The sequence below is a fragment of the Neurospora hispaniola genome, assembly GCF_033458365.1.
Source record: "Neurospora hispaniola strain FGSC 10403 chromosome Unknown B0T23scaffold_2, whole genome shotgun sequence".
Taxonomy (NCBI): domain Eukaryota; kingdom Fungi; phylum Ascomycota; class Sordariomycetes; order Sordariales; family Sordariaceae; genus Neurospora; species Neurospora hispaniola.
Window position 1 is genome coordinate 3,115,063 of NW_026944407.1, and position 26,534 is coordinate 3,141,596.

Genomic DNA, 26,534 nt, shown 5'->3' on the forward strand with positions numbered 1-26,534 from the left:
GCATCCAAAGTCTTGGCAGTCCTCCTGAGTTCCACTGGCTTCTTGGCGTCAGGGTGTCGGGTCAAGCGCAGGGGTCGGCCTTGGACGGCGTCAGTTGAGGTCAGCGCTCAGCGGCACCCTGACGCTAGGCCACCTCAATGTCCATCTGATCCCGACAAGACCGTGAAACGTCGCCCTGAAAGCGATCAGCCTGAACAAAAACCACCAAGTCGCCACAGCATCTGGCAATCATCACCGCGAGGCTCAGATTGGATCTAGAGAATTACCTTAGCCCATCAGAACAATTCCCAGCAACTCCGGCGGTAGACACGTTTACGCAATGGATTTCAATAGCCTCAAGGATACCGTGTCCAACCTGACACTCTACGACATCAAGGCTGGCGTACGAAAGGTTCAAAATGGTAGGCGACCACCTAACCAAGACTCTCTCCTGATTTCGTTATCAAGGTGCTGACAATGGCTCCAACCAGCTGTCATGAACTATACCGAGATGGAGTCCAAGGTATGCCCGTATCCACGCGCCACACTGGCACCATTCTCTTGCGCCCTTCGCCATTTACCTGATCCCAGACGAGAGACCATGGGACGGGAGCTGACAGCGAACCCAGGTGCGCGAGGCCACCAACAATGAACCCTGGGGTGCATCGTCGACTTTGATGCAGGAGATCGCCGATGGTACCTTCAACTAGTACGTTGTCGCGAACTACTCGCTTGTATGCGAACGCGGCTAATTTGCGTTTCTCTCCTTGTTCTTAGCCAAACACTCAACGAAATCATGCCCATGATCTACCGCCGTTTCACAGAAAAGTCCGCCGAAGAATGGCGCCAGATCTACAAGGCCCTTCAACTACTAGAGTACCTGATCAAGCACGGTTCCGAACGAGTGGTGGACGATGCTCGGTCGCATCTTACCCTCCTCAAGATGCTGCGCCAGTTCCATTTTATCGACCAGAACGGCAAAGACCAGGGTATCAACGTCCGCAACCGTGCCAAGGAACTCGCCGAGCTCCTCAGCGATGTCGAGCGTATCCGAGCAGAGCGCAAGAAGGCCCGCGCAAATAAGGGCAAGTTCACGGGCATTTCGGGTGGAATGAGCTTCTCCAGCGGGAGCAGCGGCCGTTATGGCGGTTTCGGCAACACTTCGTATGGCGGTAGCAGCAGCGGTGGCGGTGGTAGTAGCTCTACCTACGGTGGCTATTCTGGAGGAGTTTATGGCGACGGAGGTGTTTTTGGTGGCCAGCCTTCCAACAACGACTTCCGCGGGACCCAGGCGCGGGCAGAGCAGTTTGAGGAATACGATGCAGGTGACTTGGACGGCGAGGCGTCGTCTCGTACCGCGCCAAGGACAACACGATCCACGACAGAAAGAGCCGGGGTCAAGAAGACAACAGCACCCGCCGAGCCACCCAAGAAAAAGGAGCCCGAGATCGATTTGTTTTCCTTCGACGAGCCCGCAGCGCCATCCATCCCGACCGCGCCCCTCGCCGCCGCACCTTCCAACGGCTCTGGGCTTGCGGCTCTAGCCGGCGGCGCCAATGACGACGACGACGAGTTCGATGATTTCCAGTCTGCAGCCCCCGCCACTCAGCCTGCTTCTGCGATTTCTCCCCCAATCGCCCCCCTCTCTACTGGCACACAGTTTGTTGCCCCGCAACCAGTTTCGGCACCTCAGCAGGCCAACCTCAGCGGCATGGTTGCCCTCTCCTCCATCTCTCCTCCTCCCAGCTCCACCACGACTCCTGCTGCCAACTTCTCGGCTTTCTCCACGCCCCTTTCGCCCGTCTCCCAGGCCCCCAAGCCAACTGGCTTCCAAGCCGGTCAGCCAAACTACTTTTCCCCGGTACAGCTGCAGACCCAGTCCACCGGGTCCTCGCTTTCAGGAACCAAGGCAACCGGTTCAGCTGCCTCCAAGCCAGCCGCTGGCGGTGACGCCTTCGGTGCGCTGTGGTCGCAGGCTAGTGCTGGAATCAAGAAGAGCACACCTACCACCAAGGGTCCGGCTATCGGACAGCTGGCCAAAGAGAAGAGTAGTGCTGGTATTTGGGGAACTCCTGCGCCCTCCACTCCGACTAGCGGTAGCAGGCCCACCACTGGCGGCAACCACGGGTTGGACGATCTGCTCGGTTAATTACCTGGCTGGGTGTGGGGGGGTTTTCCAAGGAGTATCTGGCACCGCTGTCGTTTACTTACGGCAGCGGGATCCTTGGAGTAGATCGAGGGTTCGCAGTTACACAAAGAGGAGATGAGCAGTCAAACGATTTATATTGCACGTAATGTTATTGGAGGTAGGGGTGGGTATCTTGCAGCGCTTCTCGTCTGCAACAAAATTTCACGTCTATTTATGCTACATTCGGCTTCTTTGTGTTTGTCACGTTCTGTCTCCGCGTGCGAGTCCCTCAAAGAGTGAACTGATCTGTAGGTCCCCGTATACACTCATCCTCACCTTCACAATTCCAGAAGACCCAAGCCGGCTGCCGAGTCGCTCATGGATAAGTACCCCGATGTTGCGGTCGATATGTTGTTTTATCTTGTGGAATTCGCATAGCTTCAATTCCTGATGTTTGCTCAATGAATCTTTTACCACTGGAGCTCCTTGCCTTCTTTATTGGGCTTCACTTCTGGCCCGTTATGAACTGGTGACCCCCCCCCCCCCCCCTTTCTCTTTTCTTTTTTTCCCCTTTGCCGTCTGTCTTTATTTGTCTGGCATATCAGTCTCGTCGGATGGTTTGAACAACCGTAGGGCTGGAGCATCATCCCAACACGCAGTCCATCAACATGAGCTAGAATACTTCATTCAATAATGAGTTTATGGATCACAGAGTATGTGTCCAGTGACTCAAGCCTCCGCACTCGCCCTCGCCTCGGTATGACGGCGCATGGCCAGCCTCGAACATCTTCGACCCACCGATCACAACATCAACAGTCGATCAGTCATCACCACCAAAATGATTAATGACTACGAGCACCAAAGCACACACTCATGGCCAATGCGTCGAAAGATCTGATGCCGTGAGCAACACGAAAAAATCACAGATCAATGGCTTTGATCTTAGAACCGTGCACAACATCTATTTAATAGCCTCTCTACCATGCGGGCGCTCTACTTATTATTTTCGGGTCCAATTCTTTCCCTCGAGTTTCCCATTTTCCGACATAAATAATGCATCCGCCTAGATGCGTGCCATATTAATTCAAGTCAATTTTTTTTTTTTTTTTCAAAATAATTTACATAAGTAAGAGCTCGTCAGGAACGGGAACAGCATATCAAGAATTATTGCTCTTTGGACCATATTCTCTCTACACTCACTGACGAAATTTCTTTGGGGGAATTTTCAAGCCCGTGAGATCAACATGGGCTCCTTTCCCCCTGGCATGACACCTATCCGGAACTTTGAGTCCCTTACTCCCCAATGCTTTTATAGCTATGTCTTTCTGTTTTCCCGTTTTTTACTGACTATAGCGCTTTCCACCATGGCCGGGATAGCTGGCAGCTTGCTTGGTAACATGACCAAAGCAGGTGAGTCACCAGCCACAAGCTTCGTGGCTCTTATGATCCTGGTATGTTCAACTCCTTTGTTTCTTTTCTAACCCTTGAGACGCTAACGAAACCTACAGACATCTGCTTCACTCCTCTGGTGCCTCTTCTCCCTGTCCGGCTACTCCCGTCGCCACTTTCCCTACAAAGTCACTATCGTCACCGACCTAATTTTCATCATTGCGTTTGGTGTTTTCTCGGTCCTCCTCGGCCTTCCCATGCACGATGGCGGTACAAAGTGCCCTCGAGTCAAAGCAGAGGGTGGCTTTGTCCTCCGAGCCGGCCCATTGGGGGTCCTGAATTTCTCTAGCGAACCAAACGGTCGTGTGTCATGCACGAAAATCTATCTTCTCTGGGTCCTTATGCTGATTGACTGCGCGTCTTTCGTCCTAAGCGCTGCCTCGGTCGGGGTTATCGCGTCTAAGGAGACGCAGTCCAACAAAGCACTATGGTGCGCAAGGGCAATGAGTGGTCCAGTGGGTGACGGTGACTATCATCGCCGTCCGTCCGAGATCTCTGTGGCGGGATTGGAGGAGGTTGTTTCTGGAGCCGAGCAGCAGTTCCGGCCACGGCCGAATATGCACGTCAGAAAACGAAGTCTAGATTCCGGGAACGTAGCTCATGACGATGGCAGGAGCGGCGGTGGTACCTACCACCAAGCGGACACAGTATCTGGAAACCCATATCGGGTCGACACGACAAGTACCTCTAGACTCGGTACGGGCCCAAGCCGGTACGACTGCGCCCCAAGAGTCGACAGCTCGCTTGGTTCCGGTTCCGGCCACGAAGCGACTTCAGGACGCTCACTTGACAATACAGTGCTCCAAGGAGGGAACGACCTGATCAACACCTACAACCGCAGTTAGGGACGCGGCGGGGGCGGGGGCGCATGGACATCGTCAAGTCGGGAAGGAGCAGCAGAATCAGGGGAGCAGCAGAGTCCCAGCCAGGACCAGCAACAACAATGCCGAGCAGAAGGACTTGCAAACAATCGGGAACTTACCACCAAGCCACCACCCAAGCCAATTCCCATTGCCGTTCTCCAAACGCGCAGTGACGCTCTGGACCAGTTGGAAGGCCGATCATCGGCATCCATTGATTTGGCTGATGCTCCTTATTACCGAGACCTGTATGCTTACTTCGCTCAACCAAGGAACCCTTCCGGCCCCGGCCCCGGCGCCGTACCCGATAGTCACAGCCGGGCAACACCTTTCACCAACAGCAACCGGTACAATTCACAAGAGCAAACACACAGGAAGTGGAAAAAACAACGCCCCTCCGGGTTTTTATTCCTACCCAGCTCCGACATTCCGTCCAGCCCGATCCAGCATCCCCGTTCCGGTTCCGATCCTGATTCTGTATCGACGGTCAAATCCAACATCTACACCTCCAACCACCACTCGAAAAGCACCCCCATCCACCCAACAACCCAAGCACGAACCCAAACACAAACGCAAACACCCAGACAAAACGACTCCTACACCTCCTCCGTCTACTCTAGCCCCTCCATCTACGACGACACCCGGCTCGACCATCGTGACATTCCCTCGCCCGTTGGTCTAGACCCTCCACCTCGCTCTTCTTCAGGCGCCGTCGGGTTGAAGTACAGCCTACCGCCGAGACCAAGGACAACTTTGCGACTGGTGGACCAAGAGACTTTGAATAGGTTGGAGGGGATAAACGAGGAGAGGGAGGAGGTTGGGAGTGCCATTGTGCACATGGACGGGGGGCATGGGGATGCGGTTATAGAGTTGAAGGAGATTCCTATTTCACCTGCTGTATCGCCGGGTAGGAGGGCACTGGGGACACAGCTAGAGGGGCGAACAGAGTGGCAGCCCGAAGTGCCGACAGAGAGAAAACAACAGGTGTGGGAATGGGAGTGGGGGCAACGATCGAAACAAGAAGAAGAAGAAGAGACACGGGGTGCCGGAGAGGCTTCTGGAAAGGCTAGAGGGGCAAGGATTACACGATGGCCTGCTGCTGTCTGGGGTGCTGGTTTAGGTTCAGTACATGGACGACGCGATGATGGTGATGATGAGCAGTGCAATACAAGTAGTAAGCATCGTGGCGGCGTTTTCAAAGCTAGGTCAACCAGGTTGTTCTCGACTATTGGAGCTTGGTTGAATGGTATTGATGATGATGGTATTAGGAATGATGGGACTCGCCAGCGGGATGGCTACGAACTCCGGTCGGAGAATGGAAGAGGAGGTCACCCGTGGGATATGGTTTAGACACAGGGCACTGGTGATCTGAAGGTAGACAAACGGAGAGAGTGAATAGCTAGCGCATGCTCTTTGTACACTAATACATGGCCTTTATCGTACGGATTTTTTCCCATCACCATATCTCCACTGCCTTGACCTGTAAATCCCTCCCCTCTTCACCCTCTCCCCCTTCCAGTCTCCCACGTGCCTGAATCAGTTTTCAACAACGTCGTGAGTCCAACTTGTTGCCCATTTCGCCACCGACTCGTTCCAACCCCCGATGCACATCGACCTTTTTCAACTGGACTAGACCACCGATGGTAGCAGCATTATCCTCCGCCAACTAACCGTATCACGATTCTCTTCCGGTAAACCCTAATATAGTAGTATGTCACCCAACTCCTGATTATCGCTCATGCTCTTTACATCATTCCCGTATGATAACGGGCTCGAATAATTTCGCCTAAAACACAGCCTTGACTTGATAAACGTATTTTCTACCCTCCCATGATTGAAGAAGAAGAAAAAAGCCCAATCAAAGCAGCATGGCTGGCACACAACGAAGGTAAGTTGGGACATATAAGAAGTATTACTTTTTACCTTGACCTCGTCACAAGGAATGGGTTACTTGCCCTGCATTAAACTAGTGTATTTAGCTAGAGTCTCAACGCTACATACTAGGTAGTGTCACGGATTAATCACGAGCTCTCGGTCGGTTAAGAGGTCAGTCAGTGCACTGAAAGCTATACGATAATTGCCTAGGGCAACACCCTCCGTGCGCTCTTTTAGAAACTCGAGAAATATTAGTTGGTGACGGCCCGCTGATAGTAGGGACTTTTTGATTGTTGAAAAGCCCTTCCGTAGTAAGGTAGGTAAAACTTCTGTCAATGTTCTTTTGGCTCCATCGCGTACATTTTTTTCTCTGTTTGTAATGAAGTGGTTTATGCCCCAGCGATGATCCCTACAACGCTGAGAGAGAACTGTCCGGACAGTACCTCAACACTCTTAGGCGGTCATTTCCAAGCTGAAAAGGGCGGAAGCCAAACAAGTGATGGTATCTCCGTTGTCTTTCGGCACCTTACTCGGCGTCGTTTCGGCGTTGTGTAAATTCGTCCTTCTTGTGAAAACGGCTGGAATACTCGTAGTATGTCGCTGCGTTTTAGTCAGTCAGCATTGATTTTAGATAATATCTTGGTATTGGCTAGGAGATCGGCTTGTTGCTCGAAGGTTTTCAGAACTATGATTGATCCCTACGTACCTAATACTTCATGTAATCTGTTACTCAATGCTGCATCCGTTGAAAAACACCAATTCGCTGTCATATCCCAACGCCTAATCCAACATCCAGCCATCTTATTCAATTCACTCCGTAGGTATTCTTCCACGATGGTGAATTGGCGTAGGGGCATGCTGATAGCCATGTACGGCCCCACGGGACAACACTGTCCAGTCCGCCTTTTAGCCCATCACAGCCTCTGTTTAGTCAAGACCAGAATTGAAGATCGGGTGGAGGAATAACAAACCTTCCATCAGGCCGACTTCCATTTCATTCAACCAATAAACCCTCGTCTCAAGAACCTGGTGTGGACACCTCTGAAAAGAGAAGGCAGATTTGGGCAGCCACGCAGTTCTTCTTGATATCCCGGGTCTCCAAACTTCCACCGTGCCAAAAAGAAAAAAATGCCCCCAAACACGGCAACGGTGACGGATACCAAAAGGTAGAACCCAAGGCCGACGTCAAGGTTGGCGTCAGTGTCCACGTGAGTGAGTTCGAATGTGTCCAAATCCATATTGAGGAATGCTTGGAGGACGTAATCGACTGCTTGGTGGTAGGCAGTGTCCTCACGACAATCGAAATCCAGTACGCTGGTTATTGCAGAGATAACAAAAGAGAAAGTAACCGATGCGGCGCGCATCGTTAACCTGACTGCGCGAATGAAGGACTTTATCGGGAAGAACTAATGGGACCGGTTAGTGTGAGCATATTCTGAGGAGTCGTAGGTGAGAGTCCATACCATGGTGCGACCTTGAGAACCGGTCTCTCCTATATCATGCTGTGGTGAAGTGTTGGATGAAATCGAGGAATGCCGATATTTTCATATGCTGCGTTATGTTGTGTGTCGAATACGTGACTGTCGTATACTGCTACAGCGCGGGAATAATTTGCATTGAAGGCGGTCATAGAAAAAAAAAAAAAAAAACCCCGTCAAACGCAGAACGGACTTCGCGTTGCTCTCCCGGTCCTCGCGAGTGTCCTGTAGCCGGACTGGTACAAAATCAAGCAGGCGGGGTGTTTGGGCGGCATATCGGCCAGCCAGACAGCCAACACCTCTTCCTGTTTCAAAACCCAAGCTGGCACTTCCTCAATAATGCCGGTACCGTCTGCTCCTATTGCCATAGTTATAGTACCCTGACCGTGACCCCCCATAATAGTACGTGCTGGTATCTCGCACTTGGCTAATCCCCAACTGGTCAGCAACATTCACGTATCCTTCCGAGGTTGGCCTCCCCTTCTTGATCATCTTGATCAAGTCATCATCGCCTTCCCAGACACTCCTGCAGTACGGGCAAGTGACGTCGGCCTTGGATCCACCAGCCTGCTTCCGTTTTGTAGCCGCCCACATCTCGAAGCACTCCTTGTGAACGTTCTGGCCGCATGCCGCCCGGCACCAAACAATTTGCTCGGGCTTGTGTACCTCCATCTCGTTAAAACAGATGGGGCAATCCCCTTCAATCGGCTTCCTCCTCTTGTCTCCTTCGCCTGTCGTGAGACTATCACCGTCTTCCACGATCGGAGGGGCATTGCTAAAGATGTCTTGGAGCTCGCAGCTTAGCAGTGCCAGTTGATAGACATATTCGTACTTGGCACGCAGTACTCGGGCCAGGACGTAAATGATGTGCTTGCACTGCTCGTTCTTCTCACCCATGGGGCAGGTGCATGTCGGCTGTCGGGCAATTGTCACGGTGTAGATATTGCCTGTCGAACCTGCAATTTCCACCTCCTCTTCGAAGCCTTCCAAGCTGTCCCATACGGGTATGCGTCTACGCGAGAGGACAAAGAATCGTTGAGTTGTGGCTCGTTCGTAGATGACAGCAAATGCTTGGGGAGCTTTGTCACGGAATCTGGGTGGGAGTCAGCTAGCAGTTCAAGCTGAGAATATGTGGACCGAGGGTAAACATCCGCATTGGGTGGGTGTACGGTACGTACCTGCGGAGTCGCTTTTCGTCCGTGGCCAGGGCTAACTCATCCTTCTTGGACTTCTTTGAGGATGTAGCTACTTGTTTGGTATCTGAAACAGTTGGTTCATCATCGACTTGCTTCCGCTTTCTGCTCGAGGCTGCCGTGTTGCCTGTGCCCATTGCTGCGATCTGGGGAGATGGTGATATTGCCGAAGAAGGGAAAGAGCCGTGTTGGGATACTTCCAATTGTCCCTTATCCAAAAGAAACAATCCAAGATGTAGGAGGAGATGGAAAGAGTCGGTGACAGAGTGTCCGCTGCCGGGTTGATGATAAAGACGGGAGGAGGGAAAACAGGATGCAGTGGCGAAGGCCATCAAGGTCCCCGTGCAGATAGCTCCCTTGGTTGTTGACCTGTCACAGCGGATGCCCGATGCACGTTAAAGCGCCAGGTCAGCTGATTCACGGCGGTATATGCTCGCTTAGTAGACAACCACCAGGCAAGTACCCACGTAGGGCTACTTTCCCCGTTAACAGTTAGCGGTTGTCTTCCACGGACGGCACTTACATATACGGGCCCCGGATTTCGCTGGATCGTCAATCCCACCATTCGCGAACGTTGACGTAACATTTCCATTCACCCACGGTTCCAAACAAAGAGCCAAAACTCCATAGATGAATGAAGGTCGGCCTACCAAAACAAACATGTCCGCATGTACTTCGGCGTCAAAACTTCCGCTCTGTCCAAAATGAGCCAAGAGGTGTGTAACTTTGGGGGATAGCGGTGACAACGACGATGGTACTTAGCAGCCACATCGAACCATGTTTGGTTGCCCGTCACCACCATCTCGATGCTCTTATAAGATCTCTCCCCGGGTTTAGATTCTCGGCAACGTTTTCCGGGCCAGTGAGGTCTGGATCCAATTCCGCTATCATCCATGACGGGAGGAGGAACACAGGACTATGCGCAGAGAATAAGAGCTATTGTGTCCCTCACCGGCGAACAGACCGGAGTTGATTTTAAAATATCAATCCTTCTGGCTCCTTCATCCTTCTTTCACTCCCTGATTGACAAGCTAGTTCTTTACGCGAAAAGCAATAAGCAGCATGTCTGGCTTAAGTTTGATGAAAGCTGCCGGTTTAGCCGTGGCTTGGACAGTCTTGGTTGCCTTGAGTGTACCATACCTGTCCGAGACTTTTCCCCAAATCTCATCACTCACCTTCATCATCCGCGGCCTTCCAGTACCTCTACCTGACCACCCTCTGGCAAAGCCCCTGAAGCTTTTCCGGAATACAACAACTTGTACAGAAGAACCCCGACAGCCCTTCGTCTGCGACGTAGCCCACCCATACAAGATTGAGCTCGTCTCTCTGGACCCTTTGATTATTTACATCCACAACCTCATAACATCCTCCGAGATCTCCTCACTCCTCGCCATAGCCGAACCCATTTTCAAACCATCGGTGGTCACCAAATATGGCCGTCAACAACAGACGCAAGACCGCACGTCTAGCTCGGCTGGACTACCACGCGACGATGCCGCCGTCAAGTGCGTGCTGAACCGGGCACGAGGCTTTATGGGTACAATGTTGAGGGATGGCTGGGACGAGATGGGTCCGCCGCAGTTGGTTCGGTATCGGGCCGGTCAGAGGTTCAATGTCCATCATGACTGGTTTGACAGGCCGCTCTTAGCCAACGACGGCAGCAACAGGGTGTGGAATCGTGTTGCCAGTTTCTTTGCTATACTCCAGGACAACTGCACCAAAGGCGAGACACACTTTCCTCATGCGAATCCAATCATATCGCCGAGTCCGTGGAACGAACCCATGTGGCGTGGCGGAATGGAGGACCAAAAGCTGAAGAACGTGACCAATTTGAAGCCTCTTTGGCGGGAGCATGAGGATGGAGGGTTGGCGTTTAGACCGGTTGCTGGCAATGCCATCTTTTGGGTTAACCTTCATGCCAACGGGACTGGTGATGAACGGACAAACCATGCCGGACTTCCACTGGGGGATGGGCTCAAGACCGCGATGAACATTTGGCCTAGGCGATACTGGCTTTATGAATAGAGGACACGGCTTGTTGAGTTTTGCTATTTTCCTAGTATCCAAAATTTCAGGGCGATATCCGCAAATCGTCCTTAATCAGTTCTTTGCCGACCAGACCTTCCTGCCATCGAACCATGTCTCCAAAACCTTTGCCTCCTTCAGCTTCTCCTTCTCCCAATCCATGTCCACAATGGTGAAGTCGGCCTTCATCCCCTTCTCCAGTCTTCCTATCCTGTTCTCATCACGGCAGCTATACGCCACGCCCTGGGACGCCGCAGCGACCGCCTCGCACACGCCTAGAGCAAAGTGCGGGTTGACCGTGGTCTGGTAGTCGGGCTCCCGATACGATCTCCTCGTCGCTCCAACGTACACATTAGGCAGCGGAGCATGCGGTGCCGTGGGCGCATCGCTTCCCAACGCCAACGGCGCCCCATGATCCGCAAATTCGCGATACGCAAAAGCCCTTCCACACCTGTGCGCTCCCAACAACTTGGGCCAAGCCCTCAGGATCGCCGGGTCCGCATGCACCGGCTGAATCGACGCCGTGATGCCCGCCTTGCCCAGCCTCTCGGCGTCCCGCTCGCTCGACAGCTCCAAGTGCTCCACGCGCGGCCTCCTCTCCGGGCTCGCGTGCGCAATCAACACGTCCAAAACCGTCTTGATGGTCTCATCCCCAATCGCATGCAACGCTACCTGCAATCCCGCCTCATCCGCCCTCTTGACCACGGGCTCCAGCTGCTCCGCCGTCCAAAGCGGCACCTCCCTATGCCCATTATGCTCGTAGGGCTCCGACAGGCCAGCCGTGCATCCATCGATGATGCCATCACAAATGATTTTGACCCCGACAATCCTGCAATCCGGCGTCGTCTCGCTGTTGAACTGCCTTGCAAGCTCAATCGCCCTTTCCACCTGCCTCACATTTTCCTCGTCATTCTTTCCGGGCTTTACCAACCAGTACGCCGCAATCCTCAACGAAATGCCTTCCTTGCCGCCGTTCTCCTCCGAAGACGACGACCGTCTTCTTAGTTCCTGCAACGCATCCCACGCCCCTTCGTCCATGGCCATATCGATCGCCCCCGTGTACCCCACGGAATGGTACGCTTCCACCGCGGCCTGTATAGCAGCCATCCTCTCCTCCACCGTCGCCACCCGCGCCAGGTACGGCCATACATAGGTGATGTTGGCCGCTTCGTTGAACACACCCGTCACTTTGCCGTCGGCATCCCGCTCAATCGTCCCGCCGGGAACATCCTTCCATCCTTGGGCGCCCAAGTCGCGGATGCCGGCCGTGTTGCACCAAGCCGAGTGTAGATCCTTGGTGTCCACCAGTATCGGTCGGTCTTTGCCGTCCATGTCGAGCCCGTCCAGGTCTTTGGCTGTCACTCCGTCGGGAGTCATGGAGTGCATCCACCCGCGACACAAGATCCTGGGGACGTCGGGGTGGGAGGCGGCGTAGGAGCGGATGGTGGATCGGATGTCGGAAAGAGACTTGCAGGGACCCAGGTCGAGTTTGGTGAGGGATTGGCCCATGATCATCAGGTGCATGTGGCCGTCAATGAAACCGGGGAGGAGGGAGTGGCCGGCTAGGTCGATGGTTTCTACTACTTCTTCCCCCGCGGAGGATGAGGAGAGAAGGGCGGTGGTGATGGGTTCATCTTGGGGGGAGCCGACGTGGAGGATAGTATCGTTGCGGATGAGAAGGCAGGAGGCGAAGGAGGGGGGCGTGTGGAGGCCGGCGTTTTGGCCGGGGCGGAGGGGCGAGAGGAAGATGCGGCCGTTGATGAAGAGGGTTGTTTTGGCCATCTTTGTTGGTTTTTGTAATGATGACCTCTGGGTTGGTGTGAGTTAAGGAATTATAAATTTAATTGTGGCCTGACCAGATGATGTCTTGAAGTTGTAGTGCGAAGCCCTGTAGGGTTGCTACGCGTGTAGTGTAAATAAGGGTCTCGATGCGGAGATAACTCGGATCAGATAAGATCATCAGCGCTCCAGCGGCAGTCGTCAGTCGGGGGTTTGTGTGGTTCTGGAGCGATCACCGGTCCGGTTTTAGGCCGTGATTGCGGAGTAAAAGTCATGGCAAGTCGGCACACATTGTACGGTTCGAAGCATTGAGTCGGGTGGACATTTTGAGGTGGTTTAAACCAGCATTTTCATGAATGCTTAGTTCTCCGACTTCTATAAGTTGACCATCGTAACCTCGAAAACGTTAGCAAAAATACATTCGTTTTGGTCAACTCGGCCATTTAAACCTTGGACTAGGTGCTTCGAAGAACATGTGGTACCTCCATCTTCATCTTCTTCTAGCTCCTCAAGAGTATATTTATTTATGAATAACGAATGCCCTATCAATCCGCAGAGACGTGAAGACTGAAATCTCACCACAGGTGGAGTGTAGAGCTTCTCAATCTTCATCATTTCAATCGCGATACCCATCCCAAGCCAAAACAGCTTTACTGGCTTCATCCATTGGCCCGTCCGAGTTGCTTCATCATTTCTCGATTTAATAGTGTTTACATACGACAGCTGTCATTCGGCACAGCGTCGCCCGAGTGGTCGCTTCTACCCCGACTTTGAACGGGATGAATGGAACTTTGTGCGGGGCGGCGGGAACAGTTGGGGTATCATGCCACCTCCTTGCAAGAAAGCCAGGAACCGAAGTCAGGAATGGCCTCTCGCAGGTCATCTAGGCATGAACTTGAAGCCTTCTTGGCTCATTTGATCCCGTAGTATTCCGCTGTCACTGAATTTATATGGTGTTGACATTGGAGAGTTCTTTCAACTGCCCGACCATTCCAAGTTCCGACAAAGATGGAAATCAGAAACGACGGGAAGGGAACCGCACAACGAAGGACGGGATGATGGAACAGGAACTGAACAAGTGGAATGGAAGCGTGGGGGGTGTCCCCAAGCCCAGACCCTAGTGTGCACTACAGCCCGGGCCCCAAGTTCCCCAAGACTGGACTCCACAGGGCGCTATCTCCCGGTACGCCAGGACCATCCCCGCTGAAGCAGAAAACCCCACCGCTTCCCCGCCAAGCATCTGGAGATGGTAACTGGAAAGGGAAGGTGTGTCCGGCCTTATCCCAACGGCGCTGCACCTGTTCTTCTGCTTTTTTTTTTTTTTTTCTTCCAGCCACGCCAACCTCTTTCCTTCACCGAGAGCTTGAAACCGGCCAGGAAGGTTTTGGTTCAAACAGGGCAAAGATCTTCTTTTTGCTGTCGGCTCGCTTGTCTTCAAGTTCCAGACTTTGTTTACTCTTAGGTAAACCAATACTACCTCTCGTCGGCGATACGGATGCCACTTCTGGACCCCAAAATCCGGGGTAATCGCGGCTCTATTCTCTCACTACGGATTTGATCCGCCCACTGCTATCTTCAATGGATCCGACTTCAACACCAACAACTGAACCGGGCTTGACTCATATGGCTTCTTGGCTGATAGACGTCCAAAATATCCCAGCTCATGGACACATGCGCTTATCGCCGGCCACTCGGTGCCCCTGATCGAGTGTGACATTCCTACACTAGCGGCATGGCTGCCACGGATTGGGGCATGTTCTGCAAAGAAACCCTGCTGATCTTATCTCCAAAATACTACCATAAGAACGCCGCTGACCTCGACACACAAGTCCGCATCAAAGACTTTGTCCCCCTTCCTCTACTCTCCTGGGTGTCGTTGGTCCTCTGCACCGCGGGCCTCGTCTGATTGCTACACCAAAGACAACCATCACCAACGCGATCCCGTCAGCATTTGGCTAATCTCGAAATCCAGCTCCTGTGCGTTGCCATGTCCAAGTACGGCGATGGAAACTTCGCCGAGAAGCAGGGCGGCGGCGAGGCCCTGGATGTGGCTTCCTCTCACAACCAAGGCCAGGTGATTGACGGTACAATTTCTCTGGACGCCAACCATCAATTGCAAAGGGGTCTCAAGAGTCGGCACATTCAATTTCTGGCTTTGGGAGGAGCGTACGTTGCAATTCCTTCCCTGACATGTTTCCCTAGACTTATCCGCTAATGGTGCTCTTCACAGTATCGGAACGGGTCTCTTCGTCGGTTCGGGTGGTATCTTGGCCACCGTCGGCCCAGCGCCGCTATGGCTGGCCTACCTATCCATGATGCTTCTTGTCTGGATCGTCATGAACTGTATCGGCGAAATGTGCACATACCTTCCTCTTAGAGGAATCACACTGCCCTACTTCACCGAGCGTTTCGTCGATGCCAGCCTAGGGTTTGCCGCTGGCTGGAATTATTGGTGAGTTTCTTTTGGGAGCAAGGGAACCAAATGCTCAGTCCAACTGACGCCATGGGTCCTAGGTATGCGTACGCCATCCTTGTCGCCGCCGAAGCGTCCGCAGGCGCCATCCTCCTCAACTACTGGGACACACCAGTTCCCACCTGGGCCTGGATCACCATCATCCTGGTTGTCAACCTGGTCTTGAATATCATCGCGGTCGAGGTCTTTGGCGAGGCCGAGTTCTGGTTTGCCAGCATCAAGTTCATCACCATCATGGGGCTCATCATTGTTGGCCTCGTCATCATGCTGGGAGGCGGGCCAAACCACCAGCGGTTGGGGTTCCACTATTGGAACGATCCGGGAGCGTTCAAGGAGTACCTCGCACCTGGTGCCACTGGCAGGTTTGCTGCGTATTGGACGGCATTCATCCGCGCCGGATTCAGCTTCATCACCTCCCCCGAACTCATCGGTCTCGCAGCTGGTGAGACTGTCGCACCGAGACGCAACATTCCCAAGGCCGCCCGCCGTTTCTTGGGTCGTCTGGCTGTCTTTTATGGTATCAGCTCCTTGATCGTAGGCTGCATTGTTCCCTCGGATAACAAGAACCTGCTTTCCGGCACCTCGGACGCCAGCGCCAGTCCTTGGGTTATAGGTATTCAGCTCGCCGGTATCGGCGGCCTGAACCATGTTATCAACGCTGCCATCTTGACCTCTGCTTGGTCCGCCGGTAACGCGTTTTTGTACTCAGGATCCCGTATCCTGTATTCTCTGGCCCAAAACGGCCAAGCACCCGCTATTTTCACGAGAACTACCAGGCGTGGTGTCCCATATACCGCCGTCTTGATGACCTGGGCATTTTCTCTGCTTGCGTACCTGAACGTATCCAACAACGGCGCTCAGGTGTTTACCTGGTTCTCCAACCTTTCCACCATCTCCGGGTACATTGGCTGGATCGTTCTGCTCATCACTTACCTGCGATTCCGTCAGGCGCTCAAGGTCCAGGGACTGTTGGCGACACTGCCCTTCAAAACTCCGGGTCAGCCATATGCGGCATGGTTTGCCCTGGTCATGATCAGCATCTTGACACTCACAAACGGATTCCAGGTGTTTGTCAAGTGGAATTACAAGGATTTCCTTGCGGCGTACATTACCTTGCCTGCTTTCCTTGTTCTATACTTCGGCCATAAGATCTGGCACAGGACGCCGTTCCACAAGCCCGCCGGTGAGATCGATGTATTGACAGGCAAGAAGGAGATGGACGATATGTGCGCGAATGACGTGGACCCGGTTCCGAGAAACTGGTTGGAGAAGATCTGGTTTTGGATTGCATGATTGGTCTTGTTGTTTTGTTGCTGCTGCTGTTGTCGTGATACCCTTCAATTGCATTTACAAACACGTCGTCCTTGATGTTTTCGAGACCTATTGGTTTGTTGATCTGTCATTCCCCGTGCATGGTGACAACGAATCAGATGAATGTATCTCCACAAACTCAGATCCTCATCTTTCGGCGCATAACTCGCACTAAAACGCTCAAACAGTGACTCACTCGCACAATACTCGTCAACCTCCGGGCAACATGGAACAATTTCGCATCGAATGATATGTTGCACGAGGGCCTGGTGCCATCAAAATGGTTCGAGCAGGTGGAATTTGGACAGCGACGGCGAGTCTTGGATTCCAAATAGGTGCCGGTGACCAAGCCGCCACAGCTCAGCACAGCAGCCCTAAGGAACGGCAGCTAGAGGCGCGGATAAGGGATCGAGATGGAGTTTCTGTCTTGGCTATCGGTCCACCAGTGAGGCACGGCGTTTGTCGCTGTCCAGACCAATACGAGACCAGACGACTTCTCCGCTAGACGGCCATCTAGTTCTAGACTGTCTGTTTGTTTCCCAATCACGACTAGACAAGCTGCGCAAGTCCTGCAACAGGCCGATCTGACGGGAGCTTCACCCTTTGTCAACCACTCAAATTTGCATCGCGATCGAGATAAGGTGTCATCCAATGTTGGCAAAGGTACCCAATCGGGCTCCATTCCAACTAGGCGGGCGATGCCTAAATCTGGATCTCACATAAGATAGCTTTGAGGATCTCGACAACAAGGCATCAAGGTTCTCATCATACCCAAAAAAAACATCCCCCTGCTTCCTGCTACAAATAGACCATCTCCTTCCGGGTCACATCTCAAGTGCTCTTTCAAGTCGAACCCCAGATATCAACAGATTATCGACACTCTCCACAGACAACATAACAGCAAAAATGTCGGTACCAAGCACGGAAATCGAGAGCCATGCCAAGGTGAGTTGCATCTAAACCCTGGTCATCATGATCAAGGGTTTCCATTGACAAAAACCTTCAGTCCATCAAGGTCGCCATCGTAGGTGCCGGCTCCGTTGGTGTCACCACCGCCTACGCCCTCCTCCTCAGCCATCTCGCCGCCGAGATCGTCCTCATCGATATCGATAAGAACCGCGCCCTCGGCGAGGTTATGGACCTTTCACACGCCGCCCACTTCGCGCACGCCAAGGTCAGCGTGGGCGAGTACGAAGACTGCGCTGGTGCCACGGCCGTCATCATCACCGCCGGCGTCAACCAGAAGCCCGGACAGACGCGCATGGATCTGGTCAAGACCAACTACGGTCTGTTTGAGCAAATCGTACCGCAGATCGCCAAGCACGCGCCCAACACGATCCTGATCGTGGCCACCAACCCCTGCGACGTGCTGACCAAGGCCGCGTACGAGCTCAGCGGATTCCCCGTCCAGCGCGTCATCGGCTCAGGCACCGCCATGGACACCACCCGCTTCCGCCACGAGCTCGGCAAGCACTACGGCGTCAACCCGCGCAATGTGCACGCCGTCATTGTCGGCGAGCACGGCGACAGCCAGCTGCCCGTGTGGTCGCTCGCCAGCATCGCCGGCATGCGCCTGGAGGACTACTGCAAGCAGAAGGGCATCGTGTACGATGAGGAGGCTATGGATGCGCTGAGCAAGCGCACGCGCGAGGCGGCTTATGAGATTATCCAGAGGAAGGGAAAGACGAACTACGGTGTGGCAAGCGTACTGGTGAGCATCTTGGAGCCTATCATTACCAATGCCGATCAGCTGGTTACCGTGTCAAGAGTGGGTGACTATGCCGGCGTGGAGGGTGTGGCGCTTAGCATGCCGTGCAAGCTGAACAGTAAGGGAGCGCATCAGGATGTGGAGCTGTTGTTGAATGAGAAGGAGAAGGAGGCGTTGAGGAGGAGTGCTACGAGTATCAAGGAGTGCTTTGATACTGTTGCCAAGAGAGAGTAGGTTGATTTCTTGGTCACGGTGAGGATTCATCTCCGGGACCTTCATGGCGCTTCTTTCTCTTCTTGATGTTGCTTTGTTTCAAAGTAATTTTGCTGTTTCATGGATTGTTTGGGTTGCAAAGAGGGTTTCACCAGTAGGTGAGATACCATAGGCTGGCGTAAACGGGTGAGAGAAGGTTATTTTGAGGTTCTACCTAGAGGTGGCTACAGCTATACTGATGCATAGGCGATACTCAGAATACTGCCAAGGTTATTACAGTGAATTTCGTTCAGAGTTCTTTCCAATCTTGAGTATGTTGTCTAAAGTATATTCGGCAGGTACACACTCGGGGAGGCGAGGTTTCCAAATTCACCCAACACGGGGCGAATTTTCTCTTCGTGTTCTCTTTCTTTCCTTGCCCGCTTCACCATTTTCGACAGGAGGAAAATATTGATCATCCTTTGGAATTCGGCGGGAGCAAGTGAACCGTCATCCTGAGCAGCCCATCAAGGACAACAGTATCGCGCATCATTCATCGCACAAGTCTAGGACCAGTCAGTCAACTGGACATTGATCTTCAGAGCATGAATTAATTCTACTGTAAGTGGTTGTCCGATATCATGTACACAAGTCCTTGCCATTACATGGTCCGAAGCTAATGACAAAGTTTTAACTCGGCAGAGTCCATTCCACCGAATCGCGATCCATCGACCGACCATGCGCACTCTACCTGACTCAACGCAATGCAGGGGTTCAAGAACACACACGTTGCTGAAGATTCTAAAGTTGAATAATCATTCCCATTTGACAGCTCTTCCATGCTGTAATCATCGGATCTCACCCGGGGAGGACATCATTCGATTTCCATATTGCTGTGGAAAACACTAAACCCCAACGGCTAAGGAGGTACTTGACTTCATCGACAGTCAACTTCCCTGTTCGGACCGAAAGACCGATTCAAACTGGACGACAGGTGATGGAGTGGCTGATCAAGCAATAGCAGACAACTTACAATTTCCCAAGATACGAGAGAGCGACAATGATTAATGCGTCACCACCCAACCTCGGAGGGTGAAAGACAATCGAATGCAACTCATTCTCTAGGGCTAGTTGCACTGCCATGCAGATCACGAGACAAGGATCTGAACCTGAACAATCTTTACATCAGACTTTCGGACAATTTTACCGAGACCTTCGCTACGAAGCACAACACACGAGACAACACTCCCGCCATCAAACAAACCAACCGAGGCGCGATTGAGCAACGGCGCGCAAAGCCCAAGCTGGCAGTGTCAGTTTCGGCAGCTCGCTTTCGTGAGTCAACCTCGATCCAGCAGGCATCCAGACGCCCCAAACGGAGGCGATCCAGAACAAGGGACCGAGGATAAACTCAACACCGAGATCTGAAACGGGATTAGTCTGGTTCATATATGAATGGACTGGGTTGCTCGGGTATTCGTTTGGTGTGGACGCACACTTGCAAGCATGACAAGGTTCAAAAGAACAAGAACAAGACCCAGAAGCTTGAAGCAGGCGAAGAACCTTTCACGAGAACACGACAGGTCGCCCCAGTGCCGCAACATATGCCCGGTGTAGCACCAAGACGAGGTTGATAAGTAAGGCTCGACTGCATAAATGAACAGGAAGAGACCCCTAAGGCGGCATCATCCTGGATCTGGAGATTCTCATGTCCAAATGGGATATGCGGTTTCACAAGTTCACGACATCATCTTACATACATGCTTTGGCTGGCAACGGAACACAGACATTGCCTAAATCGGCGCAGGACGACGTTTGAACTTATCATCCTTCCCTGAAGAGCTTCGGTGGGCGGCCACATATCCACACTACTAGTCGGCGCTTTCCGCCCGAGCTAGGAACACAGATCAAAGCCGGATATTTTTCTTTTATGCCGCGCAGCGTTAGGCTTCTGGCCTATTTTCAACTCCAACTCACCTTTCCCTCCCCATCACTCTTGGCATTGCCATTGTGCTATCCGCGCGGCTATTGATACAAAAGCTTCCAAACAAGATCCTCTACAGCGCGGAGGTGGCAGTGCCATTACCGTTGATGTCGACATCCCGATCCGCGCTCGCGCTTTTAGGAGAGTTTGAGATGATTTTGAGCGCCAGGGGTTTGTGAACCAGTTCCCTGGGTCCCTTGAGGGACGCTCGAATGGGACGTTGACAACCAATCCATGCGTCCATTGCTGCAGTCTGTAACAGTTTGAGGCCCTGTTCCGGCCTGGTCGACACCTGAGGGAACCAATCACGACAGCGACCGATACTACCTGGGGCCGCTGTGGCTGGAATGAACCCGGTAGCCGCTTCGATGCTACCATTGCTATTCAAAGAAAGCTCCTACTGGTCAAGAGCAGAAGAAAATAATGGGGGTTCAAGAGTCTGGCCGGTCTCGTCAGGAGTCCAAATGTTGGAAAATCCACTTCCTGACGACTGCAGCATTATGGCCCTAGGCCCATTGTAACACGGCCAAGTCGACAACACAGCACTCTCTGATGGTCATGGATGATATATTTTTGGTGGCGGAGCTCATGCAGCCACCCAAAGGGCCAAAGGCCGCCTGTTAACCACTGCCATTCCTAGAGATAGGTTCGATCGGGTGCGTGATCCCCACTGGCAGCCTTGTTTAATTGTCTTGTTTTGGCGATCCACAGGGACACTCTACCGTACAGCAGTTTCCCGATGTAGGTTGTGAGTTGGTACCCTTCCTCTCAAACAAGGCAGTAATTACACATCCGGCTATGCTTCAGGCGTGTCCTGTGGAACATCATTGGGCACAGCAGCAGCAGCTTACTTCGGGGCCATCCGATGAGTGATCGTCTACAGGACGGCACTTCGTTCTGCCTGCGTCTTGCATCTGCAGGCTGTCTGTATGCTTGTCCACTCTAAACTGACGGTGTGCGTAGGTGTGTGCAATGGAAGAATAGTTCGATGCTGCTACGCATGACACTCGCATGTACAGACACCAAAGCTCCAACTACAACTGGGTGGTGGGCTATACCGACGGCCCACTCTCACCCATGTTCGACACTTCGAATGGTGACATGGTCATACAGAAACGACCATCGTCCCTCCTTACCGCCTTAGACCTAGCTCAGTTCTTCTTGTACCGAATTGGTAGATACCTGCCTCCCCACCGTACCACTCATCGTTCACGAAGTTTGAGCTCCTTGTGCAATGCAACCTTCGACCAAAAAGAACATGACCGTTCCGAGGACGAGCCGTAACACCCCCCTGCTAGAACGCCGCGCTTTCGCGCATCCTGGGCCCCTTGGTGGCCCTGGCCGATCGAGACTGACCAAGGGCCACTCTCTCATCCTTCAAGATGTAGGTATAAGATTCCTCGACAGATCCCAATGTTCGTGTTGTTGATTTCAAAGCTGTTCAAGTCATCAAGCTTCACATTCACTCGCTTCTTCAGTCACTCTAGCTATTTTCTTGAGAACATCTAGAACAACCTGAAAACATCTAAGCAGCCATGCCTCATGCCACCACTCCCTCCGTTAGTTCAGACGGGTCGGCCAGGAGCCGTCACCGTCACCGTGACCGTGACCACCGCCGTCACAGCATGGTTTACCTCGAAGAGCCTGAGCCAAAGCAGTTCCGTTTCTGCGCAGAACTGACCCTTCAGATCCGAAGCCGTCGGGCTGATCATCGAAGCTCAGAGTCTCTTGAGGACGAGATTCTCTACTCCCTTACCAATGGAGGCATCAAGTCTCAAATTCTTTCGGATTACCCATACGACCACCCCACACACACTCACACGCCTTCCTACAAAGTTTGGACTATCACCAGCGACCACTCTATCCAGTCCAAGCCTACCGAGTACAAACACGCCATGAAGTTTGTCTCTCCTCTCTTCCGCTTCTCCTCCTTCGACACCTGGATCCAACATTTCGAGAGTTTCATGCAAGTCCTCAACCGAGACTTTGAGACCACTTCTACACACGAATGCAGCACTTCTATCCACCTCGCTCCCCTAGACCAGGACCGCCCAGAGTGGACACGCTCCGATATCCGCGCCCTTTCCAAGTCCATTCTCTACTTCGAGTCCTGCCTCGACGCTGTCATGCCTCTCTACCGCCGCACCTCTGTCTTCGCCAAGAGCAACCGGTACAACAAGCAAATGGCCAACCTGACCACAGCCGAGTGCTTCTCACACCTGGACTCCCTCAGCAAACGGAAATATATCGCGGCCCACATGGTCCGCTGCGACCCCAACTCATCCACGGGCCGGGCCCTCGGCCAGCGGTCCGACTTTCCTCATTCCGGCTACCGATGGAACTTTCTCAACCTCGTGCACAACAAGTCTCGAGGCACAATCGAGTTCCGCCAGCCTCCCGGCTCCACGACCCCCGGTGAAGCCATCGCCTGGATCATCCTTGCCGTGTGCTTTGCCCAGGTGGCCTGTGCAAAGGGTGACTCGCTCCGGCCCAAGGAACGCCCCAACGTAGAGACACTGGGCGATTGGGTGTACAGGGAGGCAGTACGGGCCAACGTTCCTTCGGAGCACAGGAGGAGGTTGAGGCAGCTGTTTGATGATGCCATGCCTATCGTCTCTGACTCCAAAAAGGCCGACTTGAGCATCGTCACGGCGGAGCCGCCGATTACGGTGCATGACAAGCATGGCTTGATTTGGAGGGAGAAAGGCGAGAGGAACGTGGCGATGGAGAAGTTTGATGGGTTTTTCATGGACCCGGTGTTGAGTATGTGGGGAGATTCTTCGAGGCTTTAGTACCTTGTGATGAGATGTTGTCTCTGTTATCCTCGCTATTTTTTTTTTTTTCTTCAGAAGCTCTTTAGAGTTTCTTCCCCCCTTTTTTTGGAACTTTTAGCGTTGTTTCCTTGACCTATTTCTTTCCTTTTACCTACATAGCTGTCGCCCAGATTGGCAGATGGAAACATCATGACAGCATATACACCTACAGGGGGAATACCGCGGTGCAAAATTTTGGGAATATGGGAAGCATCAACGGTGGCTCTTTTTTTTTTCAAACAAATTTTACGGTCAACGGCGTTTTGGATCAAATATATAGCATGCATGGTATGGGCATACCGGTTGGGAGGCACAAACAGCAAGTCTAACTTACTTGGACTTGATCATCTTCATGATTTTAATCTCCTGATTCTAATCTCCAGATAATGATATAAAATGTTAATTACTTTTTTACATCATGTCTATCTTGTATCTACCTACACTGTAATGGTCAATTGTAGTTTGGTATAAAATTAATACAACTTTACCTGTGCAACACTTTCAGTTGAGAATCTCAAGCATCAGTCACGGTAGTTGCCAAGAATTAGATAACCTTTAGAATTATCACTTCGTCAACAGCCCAAACCCCATTTACCAGTATTTTCCGGTTAACATAATTCTTCAGGCCTTGGGTGAATGAAGGAATGAATGAATGTCCCCCGTTCACTTTCCAGTCACAATCAAGTCATCTACACGATTTAAGAGAAAATTGCGACTCTCATTAGCTTCGTTTCGTGAGCCAAGCCACGTCAAGTATCTACCTATATACCAGTCCCGACTTACCTCCCTACCTACCTCTAAAGATTGGAGTAACTGACTGTTACGCCACCTAGCAGAGCCTCATGCCTCCGCCCGATCCAGTGTTGCCCGTTGCACCCCGTCTCGTCTCAGGGCGGCGGTCCAAAGTCCCAACAGGAATCCAAACAAGGCAACTTACACATGTGATTTGCTATGCACAATGTTACCTACCTACCTACCTACCTACCTACCTTACCTAGAGGTACCATTCAACCTACCTATATACAAGGAATACAAAATGATTCGCTTTCAAACGAAAGGTTGACCGCCAGTTTGGTTCATCGATATCTGTTTTGAGTGTCGAGTCGGCCTTAGGGTATGGCGTAACTGGTCACGACAGGCAAACAACAACAACAACACCACCACTGATCACTGCAAGTGTGGGTGCGAGTATCGGAGTTTTTTTCTGCGGAACAAGATTTCTTCACCGGGAGTAGATCGGGGTCGGCGAAAAGCCCTAATCTAATCTACCTGCCTAGGTAGTGTAGATGCCGGTCTGGTGAGGTCGCAGAAAAACTAACCTAAGGGGGGGGGGGGGGGGGGGGGCTTGTGATTGATATCGGGAAAGATTATTGGTTGAGTGTGTGCAGCAGCACACAGAAAAGAGCAAACAAACGTTCTTTCTGCGTTGAAACGGGATAAATACCATTTTCATTTGAGACATGCAGTCTATATACCTGCTTACCTACCAAGTACCTCTCTTACAGATATGTGGTATGTTTGGCGAATAAGATCCGACTTTTCTTGGTTCATGTTCGGATGCTGCCTGCTTTCTTGCGGTCATTGGTTGTTTGTCTACTTTCCCTAATGCTATTTGAGCTTTCTGAAACAATGACTTGGTTGGCCTTGCACTAGCTACCTAGACTAGTAACTGACGATAGTATACCTAGATCGGATGATACCTCCAAGCTGTAAGGCAACCAACCGTTCGTTCAACCAGCGGAGACTCCAGAAGCGCCGGGTATGTTCTCTAGCAGCGCAATCGGAGTTCATATACGCACGCATATCTGAATCATGGAGCCGACACGGCACGGTCCCGATATCTCTCTGCTGGTTTGCTGCAGTCGGTCGGTCTCGGTCGTATCTGAATGTCATGGCAGTGGCAAAACACACAGACGGATGCCTTATGACTGAAACAGCTTGAAGTGGGTTATGGTGGGATCAAAATTGAACAGTTCACCAAGAAACGTGGCAGCCTTGCGAGAACTATTGACATTTATGGGGTGTCCCTAGCGACTAGATAGTGCTGATCCGGGTTGAAGTTCGAGACATACATGAGGTTGAGTGTCAGACTCTGCCTAAGCAAAGCTCGGTAAAGAGAGACTTGATTTCGGGTTGTACAAGTGTGCTGGCTGCAGGGTAGGTGTTGGTTTCTCACTTCGGTGAGGAAACAAGCGGTTCCGCCCCGTGATCTGGGCTTACAGGTTGATCAGTTAAGGATGTGCGCAAAAGGTAAAGGCGGCTTAAGTTTGGATATCAAGGGACATTGTTTGCTTACCATGTGAGAGTCGTCGATGGTTGATGACTCCTGTACCTAGAAAGTTGTAGACACCATAATGAACACGCAGATTTGGGTTCTCCGTGCAAAGCCTACTTTGCCGGGTTGCTGCGCCGTTGTACGTCAGGGTGATTACGCAGTTTTCCTGGCGAAGTCATAGATAGCTATCATCGCCATCAGGCACCGCCTTCACCGCAATGAATGTTTCCGTGGCTCGTGACCGGGACTTAGCTGAACAATCTGTGAGCGGCAACCTGTGAAGCAACTGCATACACTGAGCAGTAGCTGATGGCATCATGTGAATTGGAATTTGACAAGCATTCCAACTTCCTTCTCGGTTCGGACCGAGGATATGGCTAAGAAGTTTCCAGTTTGTTGCCATTGATGAGGCCGGAATGCTGTGTCACATTCATCATCGAAGTTTTTTCTCACAATTAGCTAGTATTGCAGTGTCCTATCTAGCCTGTAGCTTCCCAATAGTGGATGATGGCAGGGATGGGTGTCGGGGAACGGAAGTCGGCAGTTGGGCATAACGGCATGGGGCCGCGGGACGGATACCGACATCGTTGTCTAGCGGACAAGGTGGGAAAACTTCAGGGCGAACTTGAAACTAGGGCAGGGAAGAACTTGAAAACTGACACGTGGTGGAGGGGAGAAGACCTGGTCAGGGTGCAAAACTGGTGAAGTTGATGGAGTGAGAGGCTACCTTTGGATGGGATTCGAAGATGATGGTGTCATGCGTTGGCTGCCTAGCAGGTACTTGACACAATTCTGGCTCCAGGTGATTCAAGTCAGCAATAGGGCATCTCCGAGGTGCAGCTTCGCGGAGAAGAAAGTGAGACATGATTACCGGGAAGATAACACGGCAGAGTTGTCGTGAGCTTCTACTTGGGAAGAATGTGCAAGTCTCGTAGAGAATGGTGAATGATGTAGTACGCCTGTCTCCCAACTCCAACAAGCATGCCATTCCGGCATATTATTCCCGTATTCC

General features: G+C 52.2%; 8 protein-coding genes across 8 annotated transcripts; 6 read left to right on the forward strand and 2 right to left on the reverse strand.

Annotated features, from left to right (window-relative positions):
* The first annotated feature begins 115 nt into the window (after nt 1-115).
* B0T23DRAFT_374418 (uncharacterized protein) lies at nt 116-2,599 on the forward strand. Its single transcript, XM_062836848.1, has 4 exons — nt 116-401; nt 471-502; nt 609-688; nt 757-2,599. The coding sequence occupies exons 1-4, from the start codon at nt 320-322 to the stop codon at nt 2,126-2,128; spliced, it is 1,566 nt and encodes a 521-aa protein (XP_062695751.1). The 5' UTR covers nt 116-319; the 3' UTR covers nt 2,129-2,599.
* Nucleotides 2,600-3,471: 872 nt separating this feature from the next.
* B0T23DRAFT_418441 (uncharacterized protein) lies at nt 3,472-5,849 on the forward strand (the record flags this gene model as incomplete). Its single annotated transcript, XM_062839679.1, has 3 exons — nt 3,472-3,558; nt 3,616-4,353; nt 4,402-5,849. The coding sequence occupies 3 exons, from the start codon at nt 3,472-3,474 to the stop codon at nt 5,764-5,766; spliced, it is 2,190 nt and encodes a 729-aa protein (XP_062695752.1). The 3' UTR covers nt 5,767-5,849.
* Nucleotides 5,850-7,289: 1,440 nt separating this feature from the next.
* On the reverse strand, nt 7,290-9,099 carry B0T23DRAFT_402608 (uncharacterized protein; the record flags this gene model as incomplete). The annotated part of the gene is made up of 4 exons (XM_062838689.1): nt 7,290-7,697; nt 7,755-7,793; nt 8,193-8,862; nt 8,948-9,099. 4 exons carry the CDS (start codon nt 9,097-9,099, stop codon nt 7,290-7,292), a joined length of 1,269 nt encoding a protein of 422 aa, XP_062695753.1.
* A 725-nt stretch (nt 9,100-9,824) lies between these two features.
* On the forward strand, nt 9,825-11,024 carry B0T23DRAFT_85154 (uncharacterized protein). Its single transcript, XM_062841886.1, has one exon. It carries the CDS (start codon nt 10,025-10,027, stop codon nt 10,985-10,987), a length of 963 nt encoding a protein of 320 aa, XP_062695754.1. The 5' UTR covers nt 9,825-10,024; the 3' UTR covers nt 10,988-11,024.
* B0T23DRAFT_85153 (amidohydrolase 3) lies at nt 11,025-12,894 on the reverse strand. The gene has a single exon (XM_062841885.1). It carries the CDS (start codon nt 12,767-12,769, stop codon nt 11,063-11,065), a length of 1,707 nt encoding a protein of 568 aa, XP_062695755.1. The 5' UTR covers nt 12,770-12,894; the 3' UTR covers nt 11,025-11,062.
* Nucleotides 12,895-14,618: 1,724 nt separating this feature from the next.
* On the forward strand, nt 14,619-16,735 carry B0T23DRAFT_85185 (proline-specific permease). Its single transcript, XM_062841888.1, has 3 exons — nt 14,619-14,932; nt 14,997-15,218; nt 15,281-16,735. Exons 1-3 carry the CDS (start codon nt 14,754-14,756, stop codon nt 16,530-16,532), a joined length of 1,653 nt encoding a protein of 550 aa, XP_062695756.1. The 5' UTR covers nt 14,619-14,753; the 3' UTR covers nt 16,533-16,735.
* A 609-nt stretch (nt 16,736-17,344) lies between these two features.
* Nucleotides 17,345-18,601, forward strand: B0T23DRAFT_85173 (uncharacterized protein). Its single transcript, XM_062841887.1, has 2 exons — nt 17,345-17,495; nt 17,557-18,601. The coding sequence occupies exons 1-2, from the start codon at nt 17,457-17,459 to the stop codon at nt 18,490-18,492; spliced, it is 975 nt and encodes a 324-aa protein (XP_062695757.1). The 5' UTR covers nt 17,345-17,456; the 3' UTR covers nt 18,493-18,601.
* Nucleotides 18,602-19,877: 1,276 nt separating this feature from the next.
* Nucleotides 19,878-23,226, forward strand: B0T23DRAFT_438383 (putative amidoligase enzyme-domain-containing protein; the record flags this gene model as incomplete). Its single annotated transcript, XM_062840660.1, has 9 exons — nt 19,878-20,263; nt 20,349-20,579; nt 20,697-20,837; nt 20,871-20,892; nt 21,029-21,090; nt 21,146-21,186; nt 21,454-21,597; nt 21,707-21,822; nt 21,968-23,226. Exons 1-9 carry the CDS (start codon nt 20,159-20,161, stop codon nt 23,224-23,226), a joined length of 2,121 nt encoding a protein of 706 aa, XP_062695758.1. The 5' UTR covers nt 19,878-20,158.
* Nucleotides 23,227-26,534: the final 3,308 nt, after the last annotated feature.